Below are 21546 nucleotides of genomic sequence, written 5' to 3' on the forward strand. Positions count from 1 at the left end.
TAGTTGAAATATATATACATATGTGTATGGACGGTCTTATATTTCGAAACAGATGAAATGAATAGATTAAAAACTTTGGACCAAACTTTAGATTAGGAAATATATGTGTTTTTTTTTCAAAATAATCTATCTTCGAAAAAATTTTAAAAATGAGCTTTAATTTTTTTTCGTTTTTATATTTACTCACAATAAACAGGAATGATAATTTTTATCCTAATTCACATATATTTATAAGATAAATTAATTTAAAAAATAGTCTTCTTGATTTAGTATAATGTAAAGTGAAGAAATTATAAAATATTGGTTTAAATAAATTAGTTAAGAATTAGATACTAAAAGTTTAAATAAAATATTGGGTTTAATAAAACATGCAGTTCTCTTCATGCTTAATGCCGTGCCTTAAAACACGTAAAAACATCAAAATACACAGCCTGCCAACATGTTTATTGACGTAAATTTTGCATGGCTTACTAAACAAACCAAAAACAGATAAAGCTGCGGCACAAAGAGTTTTCTTTCTCTGAATTTACACTGCTTTAGTAACTACATGGTAAACGTTTAGCCTAGAAAGCTGCCAACATATACCTAAAAACAGCAATGTCAAAGAAGAATCAGCAACCACAATCATCCACATATCGATCAACGTTTGAACTTTCCTTCTAATTATGACGCTCCTTTCCTGGCAAATTTTATTGCCCCGTCCTACTCCATTTTACTGCGCTATGCTAGGAGTGAGTGACTCATCTGTAGTACATGCAAACAAAGAATCAAATGACTGTTAATTTCTCTACAGAGAGGAAAACCGAAATCAAGAAAACTTTTCATAGCCGCTGAGACCATGATAAACGGATCTTAAAGTAACAATAATTTATCTAAACACAAATTTAGAGCTTCCGAAATACAATAAGTTGTAGGTTTCAGCTAATTTCTATCCAACCAAACAATAACGTAACTTGCCTTGTCTGAAAGATGTTTTGAATCATCTTCCGAGGAGATTCAAGAGCTGCATATTCTAACTGAAGCAACTCATCTGAAGTGAGTTGCCAACCAAGAGCACCTAAGTTTTCTTCAGCCTGTTTAACTGATTTTACACCAGGAATCGGAATTGTACCTTTGCAGATGCACCAGTTTATAGCAACCTAATTGCATAATCTTATGTTAGCCAACAAATCAGCTGGAACAAAGGCTAATGCATAGTGATAAGGATCAAGCTAACAAAGTCATACCTGGGGTATGCTTTTCCTCCTTTTTTGTGCAATTTCTTTGAGTGAATTCAGCAGAGGCTCGAGTCCAGGTAAAATTTGTCGAAATACAAAACCCCTACAAGATTGAATATTGATATTCAACAAGGTCAATAATGTATTTACTGAAGGGCGGATCCAGCTTCTCACACAAGTTTTCTGAATTTATTCATTATTTTTTGTAAGACCGTAAATTTTCATTTCCCAAAAATCCACTGAGCCAACCATCTCATCCCTCCTCCCCATCTTGCCCCCACTCTTTTACCTGAATTCTTGGATCCGCCACATAATCTAAGTTTACTAGTTGAAATAGACGAAGTAAAAGTTCTGATGTACCGAGGTCCCCTTGGAAGATTGGAAGAAGTGTATTTTCCGGTAAGCATTCCAAGTCCTAGAGGACTGTAAGAAATCAAACGAATATCCAGAGAGTCGCATATCTCCTTGATTTCCATTTGGTCTTTTCCCATGCTTAGAAGTGAAAACTGGACCTACTCATAGATTAGGAAAATTAAATTCTACAGTTTAGGTGTCAGATTGGGAGGGGTGATTTAATGAAATCTGAAGAGCAAAAGGTCACTGCTCTTGATCATAATGTGCACATATATTTTCCCTTAAATTCAAATATAAGTTATAGGAAAGTGTGAAGACAATATAGGACCTGAGCTGAGCATAGTGGCACTCCTCGTTCTTTAAGGTAATCATATATCTTTAATAGCTGCTTTGGTCCATAATTGCTAACACCAACTGCTCGTACCAATCCCTGCATCAAAAAATTATCATTCCAAAAAGTGATTATCTAGGTGCAACAACAAAACAAGACTATGAATATCATGATAAAAACAAGAAAATGAAATGGGGTATCCTTCTTAATTGAAAATATAAGGAAAAGTTTTAGGGCCGTGGAATTTATAATTGAACCAAGATGACAAAAAACAAGTGTATTCACAAACGGGCTAAGAAAATTAGTAGAAGGGATGACCAACAACAGGGATTGGTATCAAAGTGCAGTGGCAAATCCAGGATAGCGAGGGAGATCTAAAAAATATACTCAATTCAGCCCACCCCTTATTGAATGAGGCATTTTCATGGTTGCAATCGATATGATCCCTTATTGCAAGTAATTTACATGTTCATGGTAACCTTCTCGTACATTGCCACTAAACCATCCCAAAGAGCTCTCTCCTGCAGAGGGGCATAGTTCGCAGTCGACCAGTGTAACTGCCCTATTCCAATATGATCAAGTTGCATCCTATTTAATGACGACCTGGAAACATTCCTCGTTGATTTATATACTTGAGAGAATGAAATTAAAGTATCAGTTATTCATGTCAAGGAAGAGTTTGTGTGTATATGCATTTATGAATTGCAAGAGATCACAAAACAAAGGCTTTTGTACATGCTAGGATGAAATTAAACAAACAGGTCAAGAAAAATGTCCAAAATGTGTGTATCCGCATTTTTCTCCGAAGAACAGTTTAGTAGAAAAATACAGGTGAGGAAAAATGACAACGAATCATACTTGCAGGCATCGACAAATTGGTTAGGTCTCAAGCGCCAGGGGTATGCAGCAAATTTTGTCGCAATAACAATATTATCCTGCACCTGCTTCTTCCCTTCAATAAAGAGAGAAAAAACAAAACAAATAAGATCGATGCCTTCAGAAAGTGATTGCTTCATTAACAAACTTTGAACCTCGCTACAGTATTGTTTTCTGGAGATGTTTTTAAATTAAAAGGAAACCACCGATTGATGGAGTGTTAGACAGACCCCAACCTATCTATAAGTACTTGAACCACATGTACGAAGAGAGGAATCGAGCCTAATCTCTGGATAATGAGGGTAAATCAAACCAAGAAAGACATTGAAGTGAAAGTTGCAGTCCAGAAAGAGTCTAAACTGATGATGAGCCAAAACATATAATCTACCTGAAGTTTGACTTCTTAGGAGGCGGACATCATGGTATTCTAAAACTAATGCAACAATATCTTCATCATTGTAAGATAAGACTTATTCATGGATCAGCTGAGATTTGCTACAAACCTTTCACCCCCATTTTAATTCATTAGACTACATTTCGCAGAACAGAAACAGGATCAACCTTCCAGCTCACGGATGAACTTTCCAAGAAGCTTTTCACTCTGTCCGTTCAACTTTCCAGTGCCATAAGAATCAGCTGTATCAAATAGATTAATCCCATTCTCAACAGCAAGATTAAAAGTCTGCTGAAGCTCACTGTCCATGGATTCTTGATAACCCCATAAAATCTGATTACCCCATGCCCATGTCCCAAATCCCATTGGAGATACACTTAAAGGGCCAACCTTTACCTGAAAATCACAATATACAACACATGAAGGGGACAAAACATAACCTTTTAAGCCACACACAGTCTCTAAAATCATAAATTTCACTTCCAAATTCCAATTCACCAATCACCACGAATTGAAGAACTGTAGGACATTGTGTTTTGGGTCCTTAATATTTTAATTCATTTCAGAAACCCAATTCAAAATAATGAAGGATTACTTCATATCAACGCTCAACAGACGAAGGGTTACTCTGGGTGGGGGGGGGGGGGGGGGGGGTGTTGGTGTGGTGGTTTACCTTTTGCCAGGGCCAGAACCGAGGGAAGAACTTGAAGTTTTTCAGCAAGGTTGGAGAGGAGATGGTGGAGTTCTGAGAGCAGCAAACATGCGTAGTAGGCGCAGAAAATGCAATGGAAAGGGCCATCGTTGCTGCTAAGTGATGCTTCTAATTTTCTTTGAGTTGGCAGTAGAAAGAATAGTGCGGTCTGTCTGTCTCTGTCGGGGATGGATAAGGAATTGGATTGGACAATGTGATCTCTATTCAAGATCAAAGGTTGAGAGTCATTGTAAATTTTCACCGAACTTCGTTTGAGAATAGGATAATCGATCTGAACGAAGTGATTTTTTGCACTTCGTCAAATAATAAGGGATAAAGATCTTCGGGTTGGATTTTGGAAGGTGGGTCATATGCTCGAATATCCGATTAAATTACAATATATATGTATATATATTTATTATGAGTATATATTTATTTATAATAGAAAAATGTTTCTGTGGATGTTTAATCTTATTTGTTGAATAATTATTTTTGAATACAAAGCTTTTGTTGAATGATGAAAGTTGGATGTGATTAAAAAAAATATTAGTATAGACCTGATTTTATTTCTTTTAAGAAAATAAAATTGGGATATAATATTTTTAATATTTTGTTTTTTCTTCTTTGATGTTTAGTTTGTTAATTTTTAACTTCAACATTTTGTTTTATGGACTCTTAAGAATTTGGTAAAGATACATAACTTTATCAAAATAATTCAAATTTGAAAAAATACAATTGTACTTTATAGGATATTTGTATAAAGTATGAATATCTAATCCTCCGACAGATATGTGGATGTAGTTGAAAATTGATATCTAATGATGATGAAAAAGATGAGAACGAGGATAAGAATGAATATAATAAATAAATGGAGATGATGATCAAATATATGAAATCATATCCGAATCCAACTCATTGTCGTCTTTAATTGGTGAAACAAAAAATTTTCGGACAAGCATTTCACACGGTGCAATTTAGCTGATTAACGTGGTTTGTAAATTGTTCTGTTTGCTATCTTGAGGATTTACTCATTGCACATAAAAAAGTAACGGCTACTAATAATCTTAATTGTAGCTACCTGTGCACCCAAATTCTCTCTACTATCAGATCCATACTATATATAAGTGTTGTTGTAGATGTGAACATGAACGTGCAATTAATACAACTATTATTACTTACAACCTTGATTGTATCAACCACAATTGCTACTAGTTGATTCCATCCTACATGTAGGGGCACTACACCCATGATAGAATCAATGGCTCAAATTTAGCCACACATACATGAGGTCCACTAATTTTTTTAAAATCACATATGTGTGTGAATCTTGTCCATCCAAACCATGTGGGGGCAGTACCCCAACATGTAGCATCGAAGCTACCGTTGATGATACAATATACAATATATAATGCAGTTAACTGCCTCATGTATCTGCACCCGAGCTAACATGTTCCACAAGTGGCAGCTTCCATTAAACCCTTTTAACTTTGACACCATTTACCGCAGTTCAAACCGTGGCGACAACAAACTTCTTAATTTCCCATGTTGTATTAAAAGGAAAAAAAAGGGTGATTGAGAACGTTCCGGTTAGGTCGATGCTACATGTGGGGGCAATGCCCTCACATGGTTTGAATGGACAAGATTCACAGACATATGTGATTTTAAAACATTAGTGGATCCCATGTATGTATGGCTAAATTTGGACCTTTGATTTTATCATGGGGATAGTGCCCCTACATGTAGGATGAAATGAACCGAAGGTTCCACAGTTGGCTATTGATGGGCACAAATATTGGCATAATTTGAGTCGGATCCTTGGAAATCATGAAGCAATAAGGAGCGTATTTATTGCATGACTACATGGATTGAATTGGAAAGAATATTACAAAAAAAATAAGACAATAGATTAAATTTTGCAAGTCGAAATTAACAAAAAAAAAAAAAAAACATTGGAAACTAGTGTTAAAGATAATATATGACGTTATGAGAAGACTTGCAAAAAAAAAAAAATATTTATGTTGCAAACAATTACGACTTCTTACAAATTATTGAAATTATTATTGAGTTTGATCCTATAATGCCAAAGTACATTCAGTGTATTCAAGCATATGAGATTCATTAATATACATATCTTGGTCCTAAAACTCAAAATGAGTTGATACAAATGTTGGCACATAAAGCGAAAAGTTGGATCATTACAAAAGTTGAAATAGCAAAATGTTACTCAATCATACTAGATTGTACTTCATATGCGTGTCACAAGGAATAAATGTCTCTTGTAACATGTTGTGTAGATAATTCAACAAACTTTGTAGTGGTAGAAGAATATTGGATATACTTTTTTTAAGGTGGATGCATAAGGGCATGGACTTTTTACCAAACTACTAGATGTTTTGGGACAATTTGAGTTTAGTATTGATGATATAAGAGGTTGAACGTATGACAATAGATAAAATATGAAAAATAAACACAATGATATATAAAAAGATTACTTGAGATAAATTCCAGAGCTTTTTATACATTATGTGGATGTTACGGTCTTAATTTAGCGTTATGTCATATGGTTAATTATTGTCATAGAGTTATGTCATTTTTTGGAGTAATACAACGCATTTATACATTGTTCTCTTCTATCAAATGATGAAATTTTTTTAAAGATCATGTCGAAGGGCTAACACTTAAGCTATTGTCACAAACATGTTGAGAAACTAGTGCTGAAAGTGTGAAATCTATTAAAGAACAAACTTAAAAGATATGAGATACTTTAATTAACTTGGTAGATAAAAGTGAAAATCCTAAAGCAAGGAGTGAAGCCGAATGTTTAGCAACATAGGAACTTGGGAACTTTGAATTTTTGATCGGGATGGTAATTTGGCACAAATTTTTGCACGCAATCAACACTTGGTAAATTTCTTCATGCTAAAAACATAGATATTTATGTCGACATAAAGCAGTTAAAAGGACTTATTATGACTTTGGAAGACTATAGAGAATCTGGGTTTGATAAAGTCGTGATTGAAGCTAAACAAATTGCAGATTATATGGTAGTTGAAGTTGTATTAAAAGACAAATGTAATATTCGAAGAAAGAAGCATTTTGATGAAAATGGTGATGAGGAGGTAACACAATCAGCTGAAGAATCTTTAAGGTTAATTATTTTCTCCTTTTAATTGATCGAACTCTTTCTTCACTACATACGCGATTTGAACAATTTAAAAAATATGAAGAAACTTTTGGGATTTTATTTAGTTTGGAGAAGTTAAAGTGTGCTGCTAATGATAGTTTATTGAGATCTTGTGAAAATTTGGAAAAAACTTTGAGACACAATGACAACTCTAATATTGATGGGCATGATTTATTTATGGAGTTGGCGATCCTGAATTGCATATGTTGGACTTAGAGCATTTGGCCTATTGGGCTTGTTCATTTTCAATGGGATATTGGACAATCAATGCTTTAATAAGTAGATGGTGAGTGGGGAATGTCCCACATAGGAAAATAATTATAGCATTAGTGAGCATATATTGAGTTACACTTTGTGAAGGTGTAAGAATGATTGGTTAAGAAACTCTCTTTCGCCCGCGCTTGTGCAGGTGGGTGCAAATCAAGGGACCGATTTGGACGAAAAAAGCTTGAATTGTGGGCAAGCGTACGAGCGCGACCTGGGTGCATTGTGAATGTCAAACCGATCAAAGAAATATTTTCCACCAAGGTACACCTGGCTTTTGCTATTTTTATTTTCGAAAATTCAATTTTGGTTGATCTTCCATCTGCCTGACTCTCCATATGGCCTGCCTGTTGGTGCTCGAGCTGGACTGACTGTTGGTGTTCCAGCTGACCAACCTTTGGCCTTTCAGATGGTCAATCAGTGACTGTCCATTTGGAACCTGAGTACCTAGACATATAAGTAGCCTTAAGTTCTTCAATAACACACAACACACTCTCTGATATTTCGTTCAACTCTCTTCTTGTTTCGGTTGTTGCTCCTATGCTCTGTCTCGTGATAAATTTCAGGTATTTTTCAAATCGTCGTAGTACTGTCTCGTGTTAGGTTACTGCTGGTTGTTCCGTTGTATCCTGGGAAACAGACGTCCAAGTTGATCCTCAAAGCACATACCGGAGGAGACAAATCTGTTTTAAGGACATTGTTTTTCATACAGGCCTTGGTTTGCTTTGTTTTATGCTTTGTTCTACTGTATTTTCTTCACCATATTGTTCATTGGTTTCTTGCAAAAGTTTGCGTAACAATCTTAAAACAGACCCTACATACTCATTACGTGCTTACTTTCAGACATGGCTTCTAAAACAAATGTGTTGAGGGAAACCGGTTTTGTTGTCCCTTATTCCACTGTGACGCCTCTTCTTGCCCCACGTGTTGCGGCTGTTGCTGTGCCAGCTAGTCACGACGAAAAACCTGAGAAGTTCACTGTGTGGACTTGAAAAAGTGGCAACAAAAGATGCTATTCTACTTCACGATACTGAACCTATCCAGATTCCTGTCCGAGGATGCTCTTAAACTCAAAGAGGTTGAGGGAGATTTTGAATCCGTCAGTGCTGTGGATGAGTGGAATCATTCTGATTTGTTATGCCAAAAATATGTATTTAACGAATTGGTCGATTCGCTCTACAATGTGTTTTGCGAAAAGAAAACGACAAAAAGCTAAAAGAATCCCTTGACAGAAAGTACAAAACCGGATGTCGGGGCCAAGAAGTTTCTCGTTGGCCACTTTTCTGGATTTTAAAATGGTGGATTCAAAGCCTGTTATCAGCCAACTTCAAGAACTCCAAGTGATTATTCACGAGATTCACGGTGAGGGGATGCCTTTGAGCTAATCTTTCCAAGTGACTGCTGTTATTGAGAAGCTACCACCAGTTTGGAAGGATTTCAAAAATTATTTGAAATACAAGCGCAAGGAGATGAATCTTGAAGAGCTCATTGTTCGACTTCGCATCAAGGAAGACAATAAGAGTTCTAAAAGACGATTATTTTATCTAGTTGCTGCCAAACAAATGTTGTCGAGCATGGCCAAAGCTCGAAAAAGTGAAACTTCTCTCCTTTCAACAAAAAGATGAACCTGGGACCCAATGGAGGCGTTTCAAAGAAGAAGTTATCTGGAAAATGCTATAACTATGACGACATGGGTCACAAGGCCTCTGAATGTAAGAAGCGCGACCTGGGTGCATTGTGAATGTCAAACCGATCAAAGAAATATTTTCCACCAAGGTACACCTGGCTTTTGCTATTTTTATTTTCGAAAATTCAATTTTGGTTGATCTTCCATCTGCCTGACTCTCCATATGGCCTGCCTGTTGGTGCTCGAGCTGGACTGACTGTTGGTGTTCCAGCTGACCAACCTTTGGCCTTTCAGATGGTCAATCAGTGACTGTCCATTTGGAACCTGAGTACCTAGACATATAAGTAGCCTTAAGTTCTTCAATAACACACAACACACTCTCTGATATTTCGTTCAACTCTCTTCTTGTTTCGGTTGTTGCTCCTATGCTCTGTCTCGTGATAAATTTCAGGTATTTTTCAAATCGTCGTAGTACTGTCTCGTGTTAGGTTACTGCTGGTTGTTCCGTTGTATCCTGGGAAACAGACGTCCAAGTTGATCCTCAAAGCACATACCGGAGGAGACAAATCTGTTTTAAGGACATTGTTTTTCATACAGGCCTTGGTTTGCTTTGTTTTATGCTTTGTTCTACTGTATTTTCTTCACCATATTGTTCATTGGTTTCTTGCAAAAGTTTGCGTAACAATCTTAAAACAGACCCTACATACTCATTACGTGCTTACTTTCAGACATGGCTTCTAAAACAAATGTGTTGAGGGAAACCGGTTTTGTTGTCCCTTATTCCACTGTGACGCCTCTTCTTGCCCCACGTGTTGCGGCTGTTGCTGTGCCAGCTAGTCACGACGAAAAACCTGAGAAGTTCACTGTGTGGACTTGAAAAAGTGGCAACAAAAGATGCTATTCTACTTCACGATACTGAACCTATCCAGATTCCTGTCCGAGGATGCTCTTAAACTCAAAGAGGTTGAGGGAGATTTTGAATCCGTCAGTGCTGTGGATGAGTGGAATCATTCTGATTTGTTATGCCAAAAATATGTATTTAACGAATTGGTCGATTCGCTCTACAATGTGTTTTGCGAAAAGAAAACGACAAAAAGCTAAAAGAATCCCTTGACAGAAAGTACAAAACCGGATGTCGGGGCCAAGAAGTTTCTCGTTGGCCACTTTTCTGGATTTTAAAATGGTGGATTCAAAGCCTGTTATCAGCCAACTTCAAGAACTCCAAGTGATTATTCACGAGATTCACGGTGAGGGGATGCCTTTGAGCTAATCTTTCCAAGTGACTGCTGTTATTGAGAAGCTACCACCAGTTTGGAAGGATTTCAAAAATTATTTGAAATACAAGCGCAAGGAGATGAATCTTGAAGAGCTCATTGTTCGACTTCGCATCAAGGAAGACAATAAGAGTTCTAAAAGACGATTATTTTATCTAGTTGCTGCCAAACAAATGTTGTCGAGCATGGCCAAAGCTCGAAAAAGTGAAACTTCTCTCCTTTCAACAAAAAGATGAACCTGGGACCCAATGGAGGCGTTTCAAAGAAGAAGTTATCTGGAAAATGCTATAACTATGACGACATGGGTCACAAGGCCTCTGAATGTAAGAAGCCGAAGAGAAACTGAGGGGTGAATGTGGTAGAGAACATATATCAAGAGGTTTCAAACATGAATCTATTTGCAGTCATCTCAGAAATTAATCTGGTGGGTTCAAACCCAAGGGAGTGGTGGATCGACAATAGTGTCACTCGCCATGTTTTCTCTGACAAGAAAATGTTTGCAAATCTTGAGGAATTCAAGAATGGGGATAAACTATTCATGGGAAATTCTGCTAGTTCTGAGATCAAGGGTCAAAGAAAGGTTGTTCTAAAGATGACATCTGGAAAAGAGCTGACTCTGAACAATATGTTGTATATGTCAGACATCCGTAAGAACTTGGTGTACCGGTTGCTTCTTAACAAGCATGGTTTCCGCATTGTCTTTGAGTCAGATAAGGTTGTTTTGTCAAAAAGTGGAATGTTTGTTGGTAAAGGCTATGTTAGCAATAGTTTGTTCAAATTCAATGTAATGACTATTAAGCCCGTGATTAATTTGCTTACTTGCTTGAGTATTCTTATTTATGCAATGGTAGACTTGGACACATTAATTATGATATAATTCGTAGACTAATTAATATGAAAAGCATTAACGCATTCCAAATTGATAACCAACACAAATGATATAATTGTGTTGCGGAAAAACTAACAAGATCATCTTTTTGAACAACTAAAAGAAATAGTGAATCACTTGATCTAATTCACAGTGATATATATAATTTAAAAGGTGTGCAAACACGTGGTGGAAATAAATACTTCATTACTTTTGTTGACGATAACACAAAATTTTTGTTATGTGTATCTATTTAAAAGTAAGGATGAAGCAATTGAAAATTTTGTCCGCCATAAAAATGAAGTTGAAAACCAAATTAACAAGAAAATTAAGGTGCTAAGAAGTGATCGTGGAAGTGAATACGAATCACCATTTGCTGAGTTTTGTGCTCAACAAGATCAAACACGAAAGAACCGAACCTTATTCTCCTCAGCAAAATGGCATTGCAGAGAGAAATAATCGCACCTTGAAAGAAATGATGAATGCATTGTTACTAAGTTCTGGTTTACCTCAGAACATGTGGGAGGGAAAGTATTCTAACAGCAAATTACCTTTTAAATAAGGTGCCCCGAAAGAAGCAAGATAAAAGTCCATATAAGTTATGAAAAGGTAGAAGTGCTTCCTACCAATACTTGCGAGTGTGAGGATGTCTTGCCAAGGTAGCAGTACCCACTCAAAAGAAAGTAAAAATATGACCAAAAACTGTTGATTGCATTTTCATTGGATATGCTCAAAACAGTAGCGCTTATCGTTTTCTTGTATATGAATCTCAAATACCTGATATTAACAAGAATACGATAATGGAATCAAGAAATATTTCGTTCTTTGAACACATATTTCCATGCAAATCTAAGGAAGAAACAAGTTCTTCCAAAAGATTATATGAGACAATTGAAAAAAAAAACAAGAGCTTAACCAAGATATTAAACCTAGACGTAGCAAGAGAGCTAAGACTGAGAAATCATTTGGTCCAAATTTCATCACTTTCATGATGGAAAAGTGAACATCAAAACTTCAAAGAAGCAGTGAGTTCATCTGAGGGACCTCTATGGAAATAGGCTATCAATTCTGAAATGGAATCCATTTTATAAAAAATACATGAGAATTGGTGAATCTTCCTTCGGGAAGCAAACAACTATGTTGTAAATGGATTTTCAAATGAAAATGAAATCAGATGGAACCATAGATAAGTATAAAGCTAGATTGGTAATCGAATGTTACCATCAACGTGAAGAGCTTGATTACTTTGACACATATTCTCATGTATCGAGAATAAATTATATTCGTGTGATACTTGCGATTGCCGCCTTGAGAAATATTGAATTACACAAAATATACGTAAAGACAATTTTTTTTAATATAGATTTGGAAGAAGAAATTTACATAGGACAACCTGAGGGATTTTCTGCGACTGGACAAGAAGATAAGGTTTGTAAACTGGTGAAATATCTATATGGCTTAAAACAAGCACCAAAGCAATGACATGAAAAATTTGATAAAGCCATGATAGAAAGTAGATTTAAATTCAGTTAATGTGACAAATGTGTATACTTATAAAACACTGAAAATGGATATGTCATTTTATGTCTTTACGTAGATGACATACTTATCATTAGTAGGAATGATAAGATTATTAAATGTGATCTTTGGAATTAAAATTCATAGAACATCATAAGGACTAATTATAAGTCTGTCACATTATGTGTACAAAATCCTTGAGAAATTCAATAAGGATGACTCTGCATTGGCTAGACTCTCGATAGATGCAATTCAACATCTATCAAAAAATCGAGATGAGAGTATATCTCAATTAGAGTACTCTCGAGTAATTGAAAGTCTAATGTAATTAATGAGTTGTGCAAAACCAGACTTAGCTTATGCAGTAAGCAAATTGAATATATTCACGAGTAACCCAGGAGTTGAACACTGGAAATCAATTATCAGATTGTTAAGGTACTTAAGATACACTTGTGTCCTTGAACTACACTATACCGGATATCCCGTTGTTATTGAAGTATATAGTGATACAAACTGGATATCTGATATGAAAAACTCAAAATATACAAATGGATATTCACTTTAGGAGGTGCAACACTTGCATGTAAATCTTCTAAAAAAACTGTAATAGCTTGATCCACGATGAAATCTAAGTTTATAGCTCTTGACAAGTGTGCTGAAAGGGCTGAATGGATGCGTCAATTCTTAGAAGATGTTTCAAGATGGGAAAAACTTGTGCTGACTATATGTATACATTGTGATAGCCAATTTGCGATTGGAAAGACCCAAAATAATATGTATAATAGTAAGTCTAGACATATACATCGTAAACATAATACCATTAGACAACTACTCTCAACTGGAGTTATCTCTGTTGACTATGTAAACTCAAAGTATAATATAGCGGATCCACTAACCAAAGGATTAAACATAGAGTTAGTTGTGAAATCGTCAAGGGGAATGAGGCTCAAGCCTATAGAATAAATTTGTTGGAAAGAAAACCCAACCTAAGCTGACTGGATATCCCAAGAACTAGGTTCAATAGGACAACCTACTCTCATTGATTTGGTGGATCAGTGTACGGGTTATACCTAGCTCATTCATATTATGAAACAGTGAATGTAGATGATAAACACATGAATTTTAATGATTAGGATGAGAAGCAATATAGAATCACCTATTTGATAGAGAAATGGATTCTCTTCAAAAGAATTACAAGGCTCAATTCTAGACCCTCTTGCAGAACCAGAAATATGTTCATGGCCAAAACGAATACAATCATGAGAACTGAATAGTATCAAGAAGAATCCTATGTGAAGTATATCTTAATTCAGACAAACGGCTGTATAGTTCAAAGACATCACTTTTACTGTCAACCAGTGAATTATTATGTTTTTACAAGGTAAGGTTTGAAGGGTGATACCTACCTATTCTATGCAAGATTCAACTGTTGAACTTTATAATGCAAATCGTCGAATATCTTTCAATATACATTCATGTGGGGGATTGTTGGACTTAAAGCATTTGGCCTATTGGGCTTGTTCATTTTGAATGGAATATGAGACAATCAATGCCTTGATAAGTAGATGGTAAATGGAGAATGTCTCATATAGGAAAATAATCATAGCATTAGTGAACTTATATTGAGTTACATTTTGTGAATGTATAAGAATGATTGGTCAAGAGAGTCTCTCTCCGCGTGCCTGCGCAGGGGGTGAAAATCAAGGGCCCGATTTGCACTGGAAAAAGCTTTACTTGTGTGAAAACGTACGAGCGCGATCTAGGTACGTCGAACATCGGACCAATCAAGGCAAATTTGCCCACCTAAAATCACCTAGCTTTTGTTATTTTTATTTTCGAAAATTCATTTTTGGATGACCTTCTATCTGCCTGACTCTCAATATGTTCTGCCTGTTGGTGCTCCAGCTAGACTGACTATTCGTGTTCCAGATGACCAACCTTTGGCCTTTCGGATGGCCGATCAGTGACTGTCCTTATGGAACCCGAGTGACTATATATAGAGGCAGCCTCAAGTCCTTTAACAACACGCAACACACTCTCCAATATTTCGTTTAACTCTCTTCTTGTTACGGTTGCTGCTCCTTTGCTCTGCCTCGTGATAAAGTTCAGGTATTTTTCATTTCGTCATCGTAGTGCCTCGTGCTAGGTTACTGCTGGTTATTCCATTATATCCTGGAAAATAGACATCCAAGTTGATCCTCGGTTTGCTTTGTTTTATGCTTTGGTCTGCTGTATTTTCTTCACCATATTGTTACTTGGTTTCTTGTGAAAGTTTGTGTCACAACATCTGCAGAAAGAAGATTCTCCAAGTTGAAGCTAATCAAGACTTATATCCGATCAACAATGTCACAAGAAAAATTGAATGGTCTAGATATGTTATCAATGGAAAAAATAATTAATCGAAAATCTTGATCATTCAAACTTATAAGCAGAATAAATAATGTATGTGATATGCCACAGGGGTGTTGCCAAGGGATACTTGGCTGTTGACGCAGCTGCTGAAGGAGGAGTACTACGGGTTCTACCAGAGAGGTGCCATCAATATACAAAGCTCTCCACTTGATTGTGTGTGCATGATTATCTATGAGGTGTGTATGGTATTTTTTTATTATCTTGAATTTGACCATTATCCTGCTCTCCTTTTTCTTTCCCCAAAAAGAACATTAAATATTATCTAGTCTAGACTAAACCTGAGGAACGAATAGGTTGGATGTCATAAAAATCAATGTGGAGTGTTTGAATCTCAAAAATATCAGTGATGGGATTCTTCTAAAATCTGTAATCAATGACTTAGTTGCAGTATTGGTGATATTTATGGTTTCATTCAACAACTTTTTTTATTTATTAAAATAATAAATTGTATTAGTTGATGAGATATCCCATCGTTATTTTATTTGGTTGGGGTGGAGAGTAATTAATGTTTCAACAGTAGGTGGTCGGGTCCATTCATTTTGTAATAATTCCCTTGTTCCTTTCTCTCTTTTCCTATCACATTCTTTTGTTACGTTCCATCAAAGTTTAATTTCTTCCTTCTAGCTTTGAGTAAAAAGCTATATTATCGAACAAAATCTATAATTATTCAAGCACATTTAATCATGTGTAAAAAAATTTCAAGAACCATCCAAAGATTACTTCACTATCATTTTGATACTGACAAGTGACATGAAAGAAAATGTTCTTGGTAATCACAAAGTTGGAAAGTGAATATTACATTTAACACTTCTGATTATTATAATACTGAATTTATATATATATAAAAGCACAGCTAAGTAGTGAGAAAATTTTATAAACTGTATTGTTTGATATATTTGAAAGTTTGAGATTTTTATTTTTTATCTTAAATTTTTACTTTAATCACGTTATCAGCACGATACTCGAAGGTTCGGTTCTCCATATTTTTTTCAAACTCCAAAACACAAGAAAAAGGTAACAATATTCAAAAGTAAGAGTATTTACTTTACTGTTTATTTATTTTTATTGTATATATATTTAATGTATTATATCATGTTATTATATAAAAGGAGTCTATGACACCTCATTATAATAATGTGATGTGATTATTTCACTATTTATATATTTTTATTGTGATATATAATAATTATATATATATATATATATATATATATATATTTGTATTGTAAGGTCAAGAAATTTAATTCATGTAACCTGAATGCATGCAATCTAGGATTTTATTTTAATTATTTTTATGCATTTTATGCATAATTAATACATAGTAGTAATTATTTCATAAGATTTTAAAAGTTCATGCATTATGGCTTCTAGATGCATTTCACACTCGAACGAGGAATGGGGATCGAACCGAAGAATTTTCAAGAAAATTATTTTTGTTTCACGATTAATTTTTATTAATTAACATAAGATGTTTTAAATGTATTTTTTCAAGAATTGAGATTTATTGGCTATTTTTAACCGCAGAATTTTAATTTTTTTTAACGAAACGTAAATTTTATCGAATCGAGGGAATTTTTGAGAGTTTGGCTAATGTTTTCAAAAATTTTCCAACACGAAATATTTTGCGGGAGTATGTTTGGATTTAATGGGCCTATTTTTAAGTTTATTGGACTTAAAACTCTTTTTAAGTTCTTAAAAGATCATTTAGGAACCATTATCTTTTTAATTAATTTCCTAATTAAATCCTAGGCTCCACTAAACTTATTACCATCTCCCAACAGCCGACACAACCCACCCCCATCAATTCCTCTCCTTTTCAGCCAACTCTCCTCGATTTCCTTCATTAAATAACCTCTTTGTGCTTCGGTTTCTCTTGTTCTTGCAAACGAAAAGTTCTCCCGAGTTCCCTCGTCTCGTTCTTGCTCTCCAAACTCATAAGGCACGCCATGTATCTTCTTTTACGCATCATTCACGTCATATATGTGCTGTCATGTGTGTTATGTTTATGCATTTTTCGGTATTGGCATGACAAAACTTTTATGCTCTTGGTTTGGCACAAAAATTGTACGTTGTTGCATACATCTCGCGTTTTGTTTTCTGTGGTGCAAGGGGCTGCTGTTTTTAGTTGTATAAGGGCTGTATTTGATGTCAAGGAGTTGCCTTGTGAGTTAGATCAGTTGCTGGACGCTGCAAGGGAAGGGCCGAGAGTAAGGTTTTGAGGGGGTGGTTCGACTCTTGTTGGCTTCAGCTAGCTGGTAGAGGTTTCGATTGATTTGCTTGGACCAGTGGCACAGAGGGCTGAACCAAACCATGAACCAGGCCCTTGCGGGTCTGAGAGACGGTTTAGGGAGGCCCGAGAACTGCTGGACCAGCCTCGTAGGTGATCGAGCTTGGTTTAGGGAGATCGGTTTCGCCTAGCTTTTGTGAGTGAGCCTCGAGCGTACGAGCTGCGTTCCGTGCATGGGGTTGTAGCCGTGGTTGCCTTGAGTCCAGAGGAGTCCTAGGATGGTTTATGATAAGCTGAGTATGGGTTGGTTCAGTTGGTTTTGGGTTAGAGACGCAAATAGCGAAGAGGGGACACTTAGGGTCGAGTGGGGTTGTGGGAGAATATGTCCAGCAGCATTTATGGGTTGGCCGAAAGGTTCAGGGGCTTAGTCTTGATGATTTTAGGACTTTTAAGTGTTACTAAGATGTGGTAAAAAGTTGAGAAAAGTTTCGGTTCGATATGGGTTAAAACCGGGACCCGAGTCCAAGTTTTAAAACAATTCAGTTAAGTTATGAAATGAGCTCGAGTTTACGTCTACGAATGGTTTTAATTATGTTATGGGATATTTTTAGGAGTTTGGTAAGCTTCAGATCAAAATAATGAGTTTTGGATTTATCCGAGATTTAGTCGCCGCACGAAACGTGAAATTTTACGTGTAGGGATAAAACGATAATTTTTGGGTTTTCAGGGGCAATATGGTTATTTTGAACCCGGGATGAGATTTTGGACCTGGAAGCGCCCTGAGTACATTTTATCATGTTTTAAATGTTTATGCATCATGTTTACGATTTTTACGCAATTATGATAAATACGGTGCATGCTTGGTTTAAAGGAAAAAAATTACGCATATGCATAATTTTATTAAGTGATGAATATGATGACACATTTTGAAGGAAGTGATTTAGTTGTGACTAACACGATGACACGATGACATGATGATATGATTGGAGATATCGTGAGAAAAAAGGCCCCAGAGGGAGCCCGACGATCGTATTTCCATTGACATGATATGATGATATGATAGGCCAGGGCTCAGTTCGCTGATGTTCCCGCCGCCCGGTACCGTTTTTACAAGTAGATGGATCCCTCGTCTGACATGATGATACGAAAGTCACAGCTAATGAACTGAATTCAATTAAAAAGAAAATGTATACGTATATGATGACATGATATGACATGATTTAATACGATATGATTTTACACGACATGTATACGTATATGATGACATGAGATGACATGCTTTGAGACGATATGATTTTACCCGACACGTATACGTATATGATGACATGAGATGACATGTTTTGACACGATATGATTTTACAATACACGTTTATGTTATGTTTTTAAGTTCATGAAAGATATGTTGAGTATGATATTTTTCACTGCTGTGTGTTTTGTATATGTACTTGTTATTAACGGTGCATGTGTGTTGAGTCTTTAGACTCACTAGGCGTGTGTGATGCAGGTGAGCTTAATGATGAGGAGACTGGAGGTGCCGAACTCTGAGTAGGCAGACCTGGTGTAATGACACGACCCGAGGACCACATGTTTTCCGCATTATGATTTACGAGTTTTGGGAGCATACAAACATTTTCCTACGTTGATTATTTTAAGATTTTTTTATACGTTTATGTTTACGTATGATTTTAGACGAGTTTGGTTATTTTAAACTGCGCTATTTTTACTGTCAAATATTTAAGATTATTTTTAAATGTTATATTTTTCTGTGCAGCGCATGCATGCAAAACGTTTAAATGATATTTAAAAAATGTGAGCTTTATAAAAAAAAAATATTTCAGTACTTTTTAAAACTAGTAGACGTTACATGTATAATGTCACATTATTATATAAAAGGAATATCTGACACCTCATTATAATATTGTGATATGATATACATAATTATTTAAAGATGATTAACATATACATTAGATTATTACCATAAAATTTACATATACATACATTTATTTTTTAAAATTTTGTAACGGTCGTTTTTACCCTATAAATATGACTTCACAAACACATTCAATCACTCCAAACTTATTCTTCATCCCTAAAAATTTTCTAAATCAAAATTTTCGAAAAAAAAGAAGATGGTTTTTCAAGGATATTTTGTATAATTATTTTGATTATTATACTCACCAGTCTTGTATTTATCGGAGAATATCCGCATCGCGTTTTTTCTTTATTTCTAAGAATGCTTGTACTTATAATCTATCCGTTATTTTTTATTGCCATATTAATAAATTTAGATCTTAACTAATAAAATGCATTGTTATTTTTATAGTACCACCATGTCAAACTTGGCAAAGCTCGAATTTGTTGCGCTCGACATTACCAGAAAAAATTATATGCCATGGACTCTCGATGTAGAAATGCATCTTGAGTCATTGGGTCTAAGTGATACTGTTAAAGAAAATGGTATATTTTCATCACAAGAAAAAACAAAATTTATAATAATTTTACGTCGACATCTTGATGAAGGTTTAAAATGTGAATATCTTATCGAAAAAGATCACATGACTCTGTGGAAAGGATTAAAAGAAAGATTTGAACATATAAGAGAAGTTATACTTCCGACCACCCGTGATGAATTGAATATGTTGAGATTCCAAGATTTTAAGAAACTAAGTGATTACAATTCGTTGATGTATCGAATAATCTCGCAGTTAAAATTTTGTGGACATGAAGTTGCGGAATCGAAAATGCTGGAAAAAACATTTTTCACATTTCACGCATCAAATATAACTCTACAACAACAATATAGAGTGTGTGGATTTGCGAGATATTCTGAACTTATTGCCTATCTTCTTGTGACGGAAAAGAACAATGAGCTGCTAATGAGAAATCATCAGTCCCGACCCATTGGATCAACAGCATTTCCAGAAATAAATATTGTAAGTAAAAATGAATTTAAAACTGGAAACCAAAATCAAATTTAGAGACAAGGTTTTGGTCGAGGTCGAGGTCGTGGTGGTGGAAGTGGAAGTGGTCGTGGTCGTGGCCGTGGTTTTGAAAACAATCGAGATAGTTATTTTTATAACTCATCTCAAAAGGACGTCACGAACCACCCACTGAAAATGCATCATGAGAACATGAGTGGTAATGAAAATCACTCAAAACGATTTCAAAGTTCTTGTTTTAGATGCGGCACACCAGGACATTGGTCTCGTTTTTGTCGAGCCCCCGAACATCTTTATAAGCTCTATAAAGAATCTATAAAGGGGAAAGAAAAATAGACCAACTTCACTGAACACAGTGACCGTTTGAGTGATTCAACTCATTTTGATGCTGCAGATTTTCTGAATGATTTCTCTGAAAATGATCAATATATTGGTGGAAGTAAAATGTAAAATATTTTATTTTTCATGTGCTCATATGCTAATGTTTTATTGTATAATTATGATATGCATTATATTTTTCAATAAATTACATATGTATTGTCAGTAATTTTTTTATTGCATATTTTTTTGAAGTTCAAATATAAAAACTGCTATGAACAGAGCTAAACAAGGAACTAATCCTATGGAAGTTTGCATACCTGATAGTGGTACAACGCACACTATTCTCCGAGATAAAAGATATTTCTTGGAACTAAAACCAACAAAAACAATGGTGAATACAATATCAGGTCCTGTAGACTTGATAAAAAGTTGTGGTAAACTACATTTTTTGTTACCTAATGGTACAAAATTTTTGATAAATGATGCTTTGTATTTACCACAATCGAAAATAAATTTGTTGAGTTTTAATAACATATATTCTCATGGGTATAATACTCAGACAATAAATGAAGGAAATGAGAAATATATGTATCTTACCACATATAAATCAGGAAAGAAATATATAATTGAAAAACCACCAATGCTCCCTACTGGATTGCATTATACATATATAAGTCCAATTGAATCAAACATGGTAGTTGATAATTATTCAATACCGGTCAATTGGCATGATCGATTAAGACATCCGGGTTCAACAATGATGCGAAGAATTATAGAAAATACACATGGTCATCTGATGAAAGACCAGAAGATCTTTCAAAATAATAAGTTTCAATGCAAAACATGTTCTCTTGGAAAAATTATTATAAGACCATCACCAGCTAAAATCCAAAATGAATCACCTATGTTTCTCGAACGTATTCAGGGTGATATTTGTGAGCTAATTCATCCACCATGTGGACCATTTAGATATTTTATGGTTTTGATCGATGCATCCAGCAGATGGTCACATTTATGTTTATTGTCAACTCGGAATGTGGCATTTGCAA

At 35.3% G+C, this 21546-nt stretch overlaps 1 protein-coding gene and 1 long non-coding RNA gene across 2 annotated transcripts; one reads left to right on the forward strand and one right to left on the reverse strand.

The window, feature by feature from the left end:
* Positions 1 to 574: 574 nt before the first annotated feature.
* On the reverse strand, positions 575 to 4165 carry LOC142531389 (pyridoxal reductase, chloroplastic-like). Its single transcript, XM_075637493.1, has 9 exons — positions 3846 to 4165; positions 3340 to 3568; positions 2761 to 2854; positions 2382 to 2505; positions 1900 to 2001; positions 1578 to 1729; positions 1227 to 1320; positions 958 to 1139; positions 575 to 744 (listed from the first exon to the last, which is right to left on the reverse strand). Exons 1-9 carry the CDS (start codon positions 3969 to 3971, stop codon positions 741 to 743), a joined length of 1107 nt encoding a protein of 368 aa, XP_075493608.1. The 5' UTR covers positions 3972 to 4165; the 3' UTR covers positions 575 to 740.
* A 12519-nt stretch (positions 4166 to 16684) lies between these two features.
* Positions 16685 to 18993, forward strand: LOC142531933 (uncharacterized). The gene is made up of 2 exons (XR_012816420.1): positions 16685 to 16949; positions 18742 to 18993. It is a non-coding gene; the product is annotated as an uncharacterized LOC142531933 (long non-coding RNA).
* Positions 18994 to 21546: the final 2553 nt, after the last annotated feature.

The sequence above is a fragment of the Primulina tabacum genome, chromosome 17 (assembly GCF_025594145.1).
Source record: "Primulina tabacum isolate GXHZ01 chromosome 17, ASM2559414v2, whole genome shotgun sequence".
Taxonomy (NCBI): domain Eukaryota; kingdom Viridiplantae; phylum Streptophyta; class Magnoliopsida; order Lamiales; family Gesneriaceae; genus Primulina; species Primulina tabacum.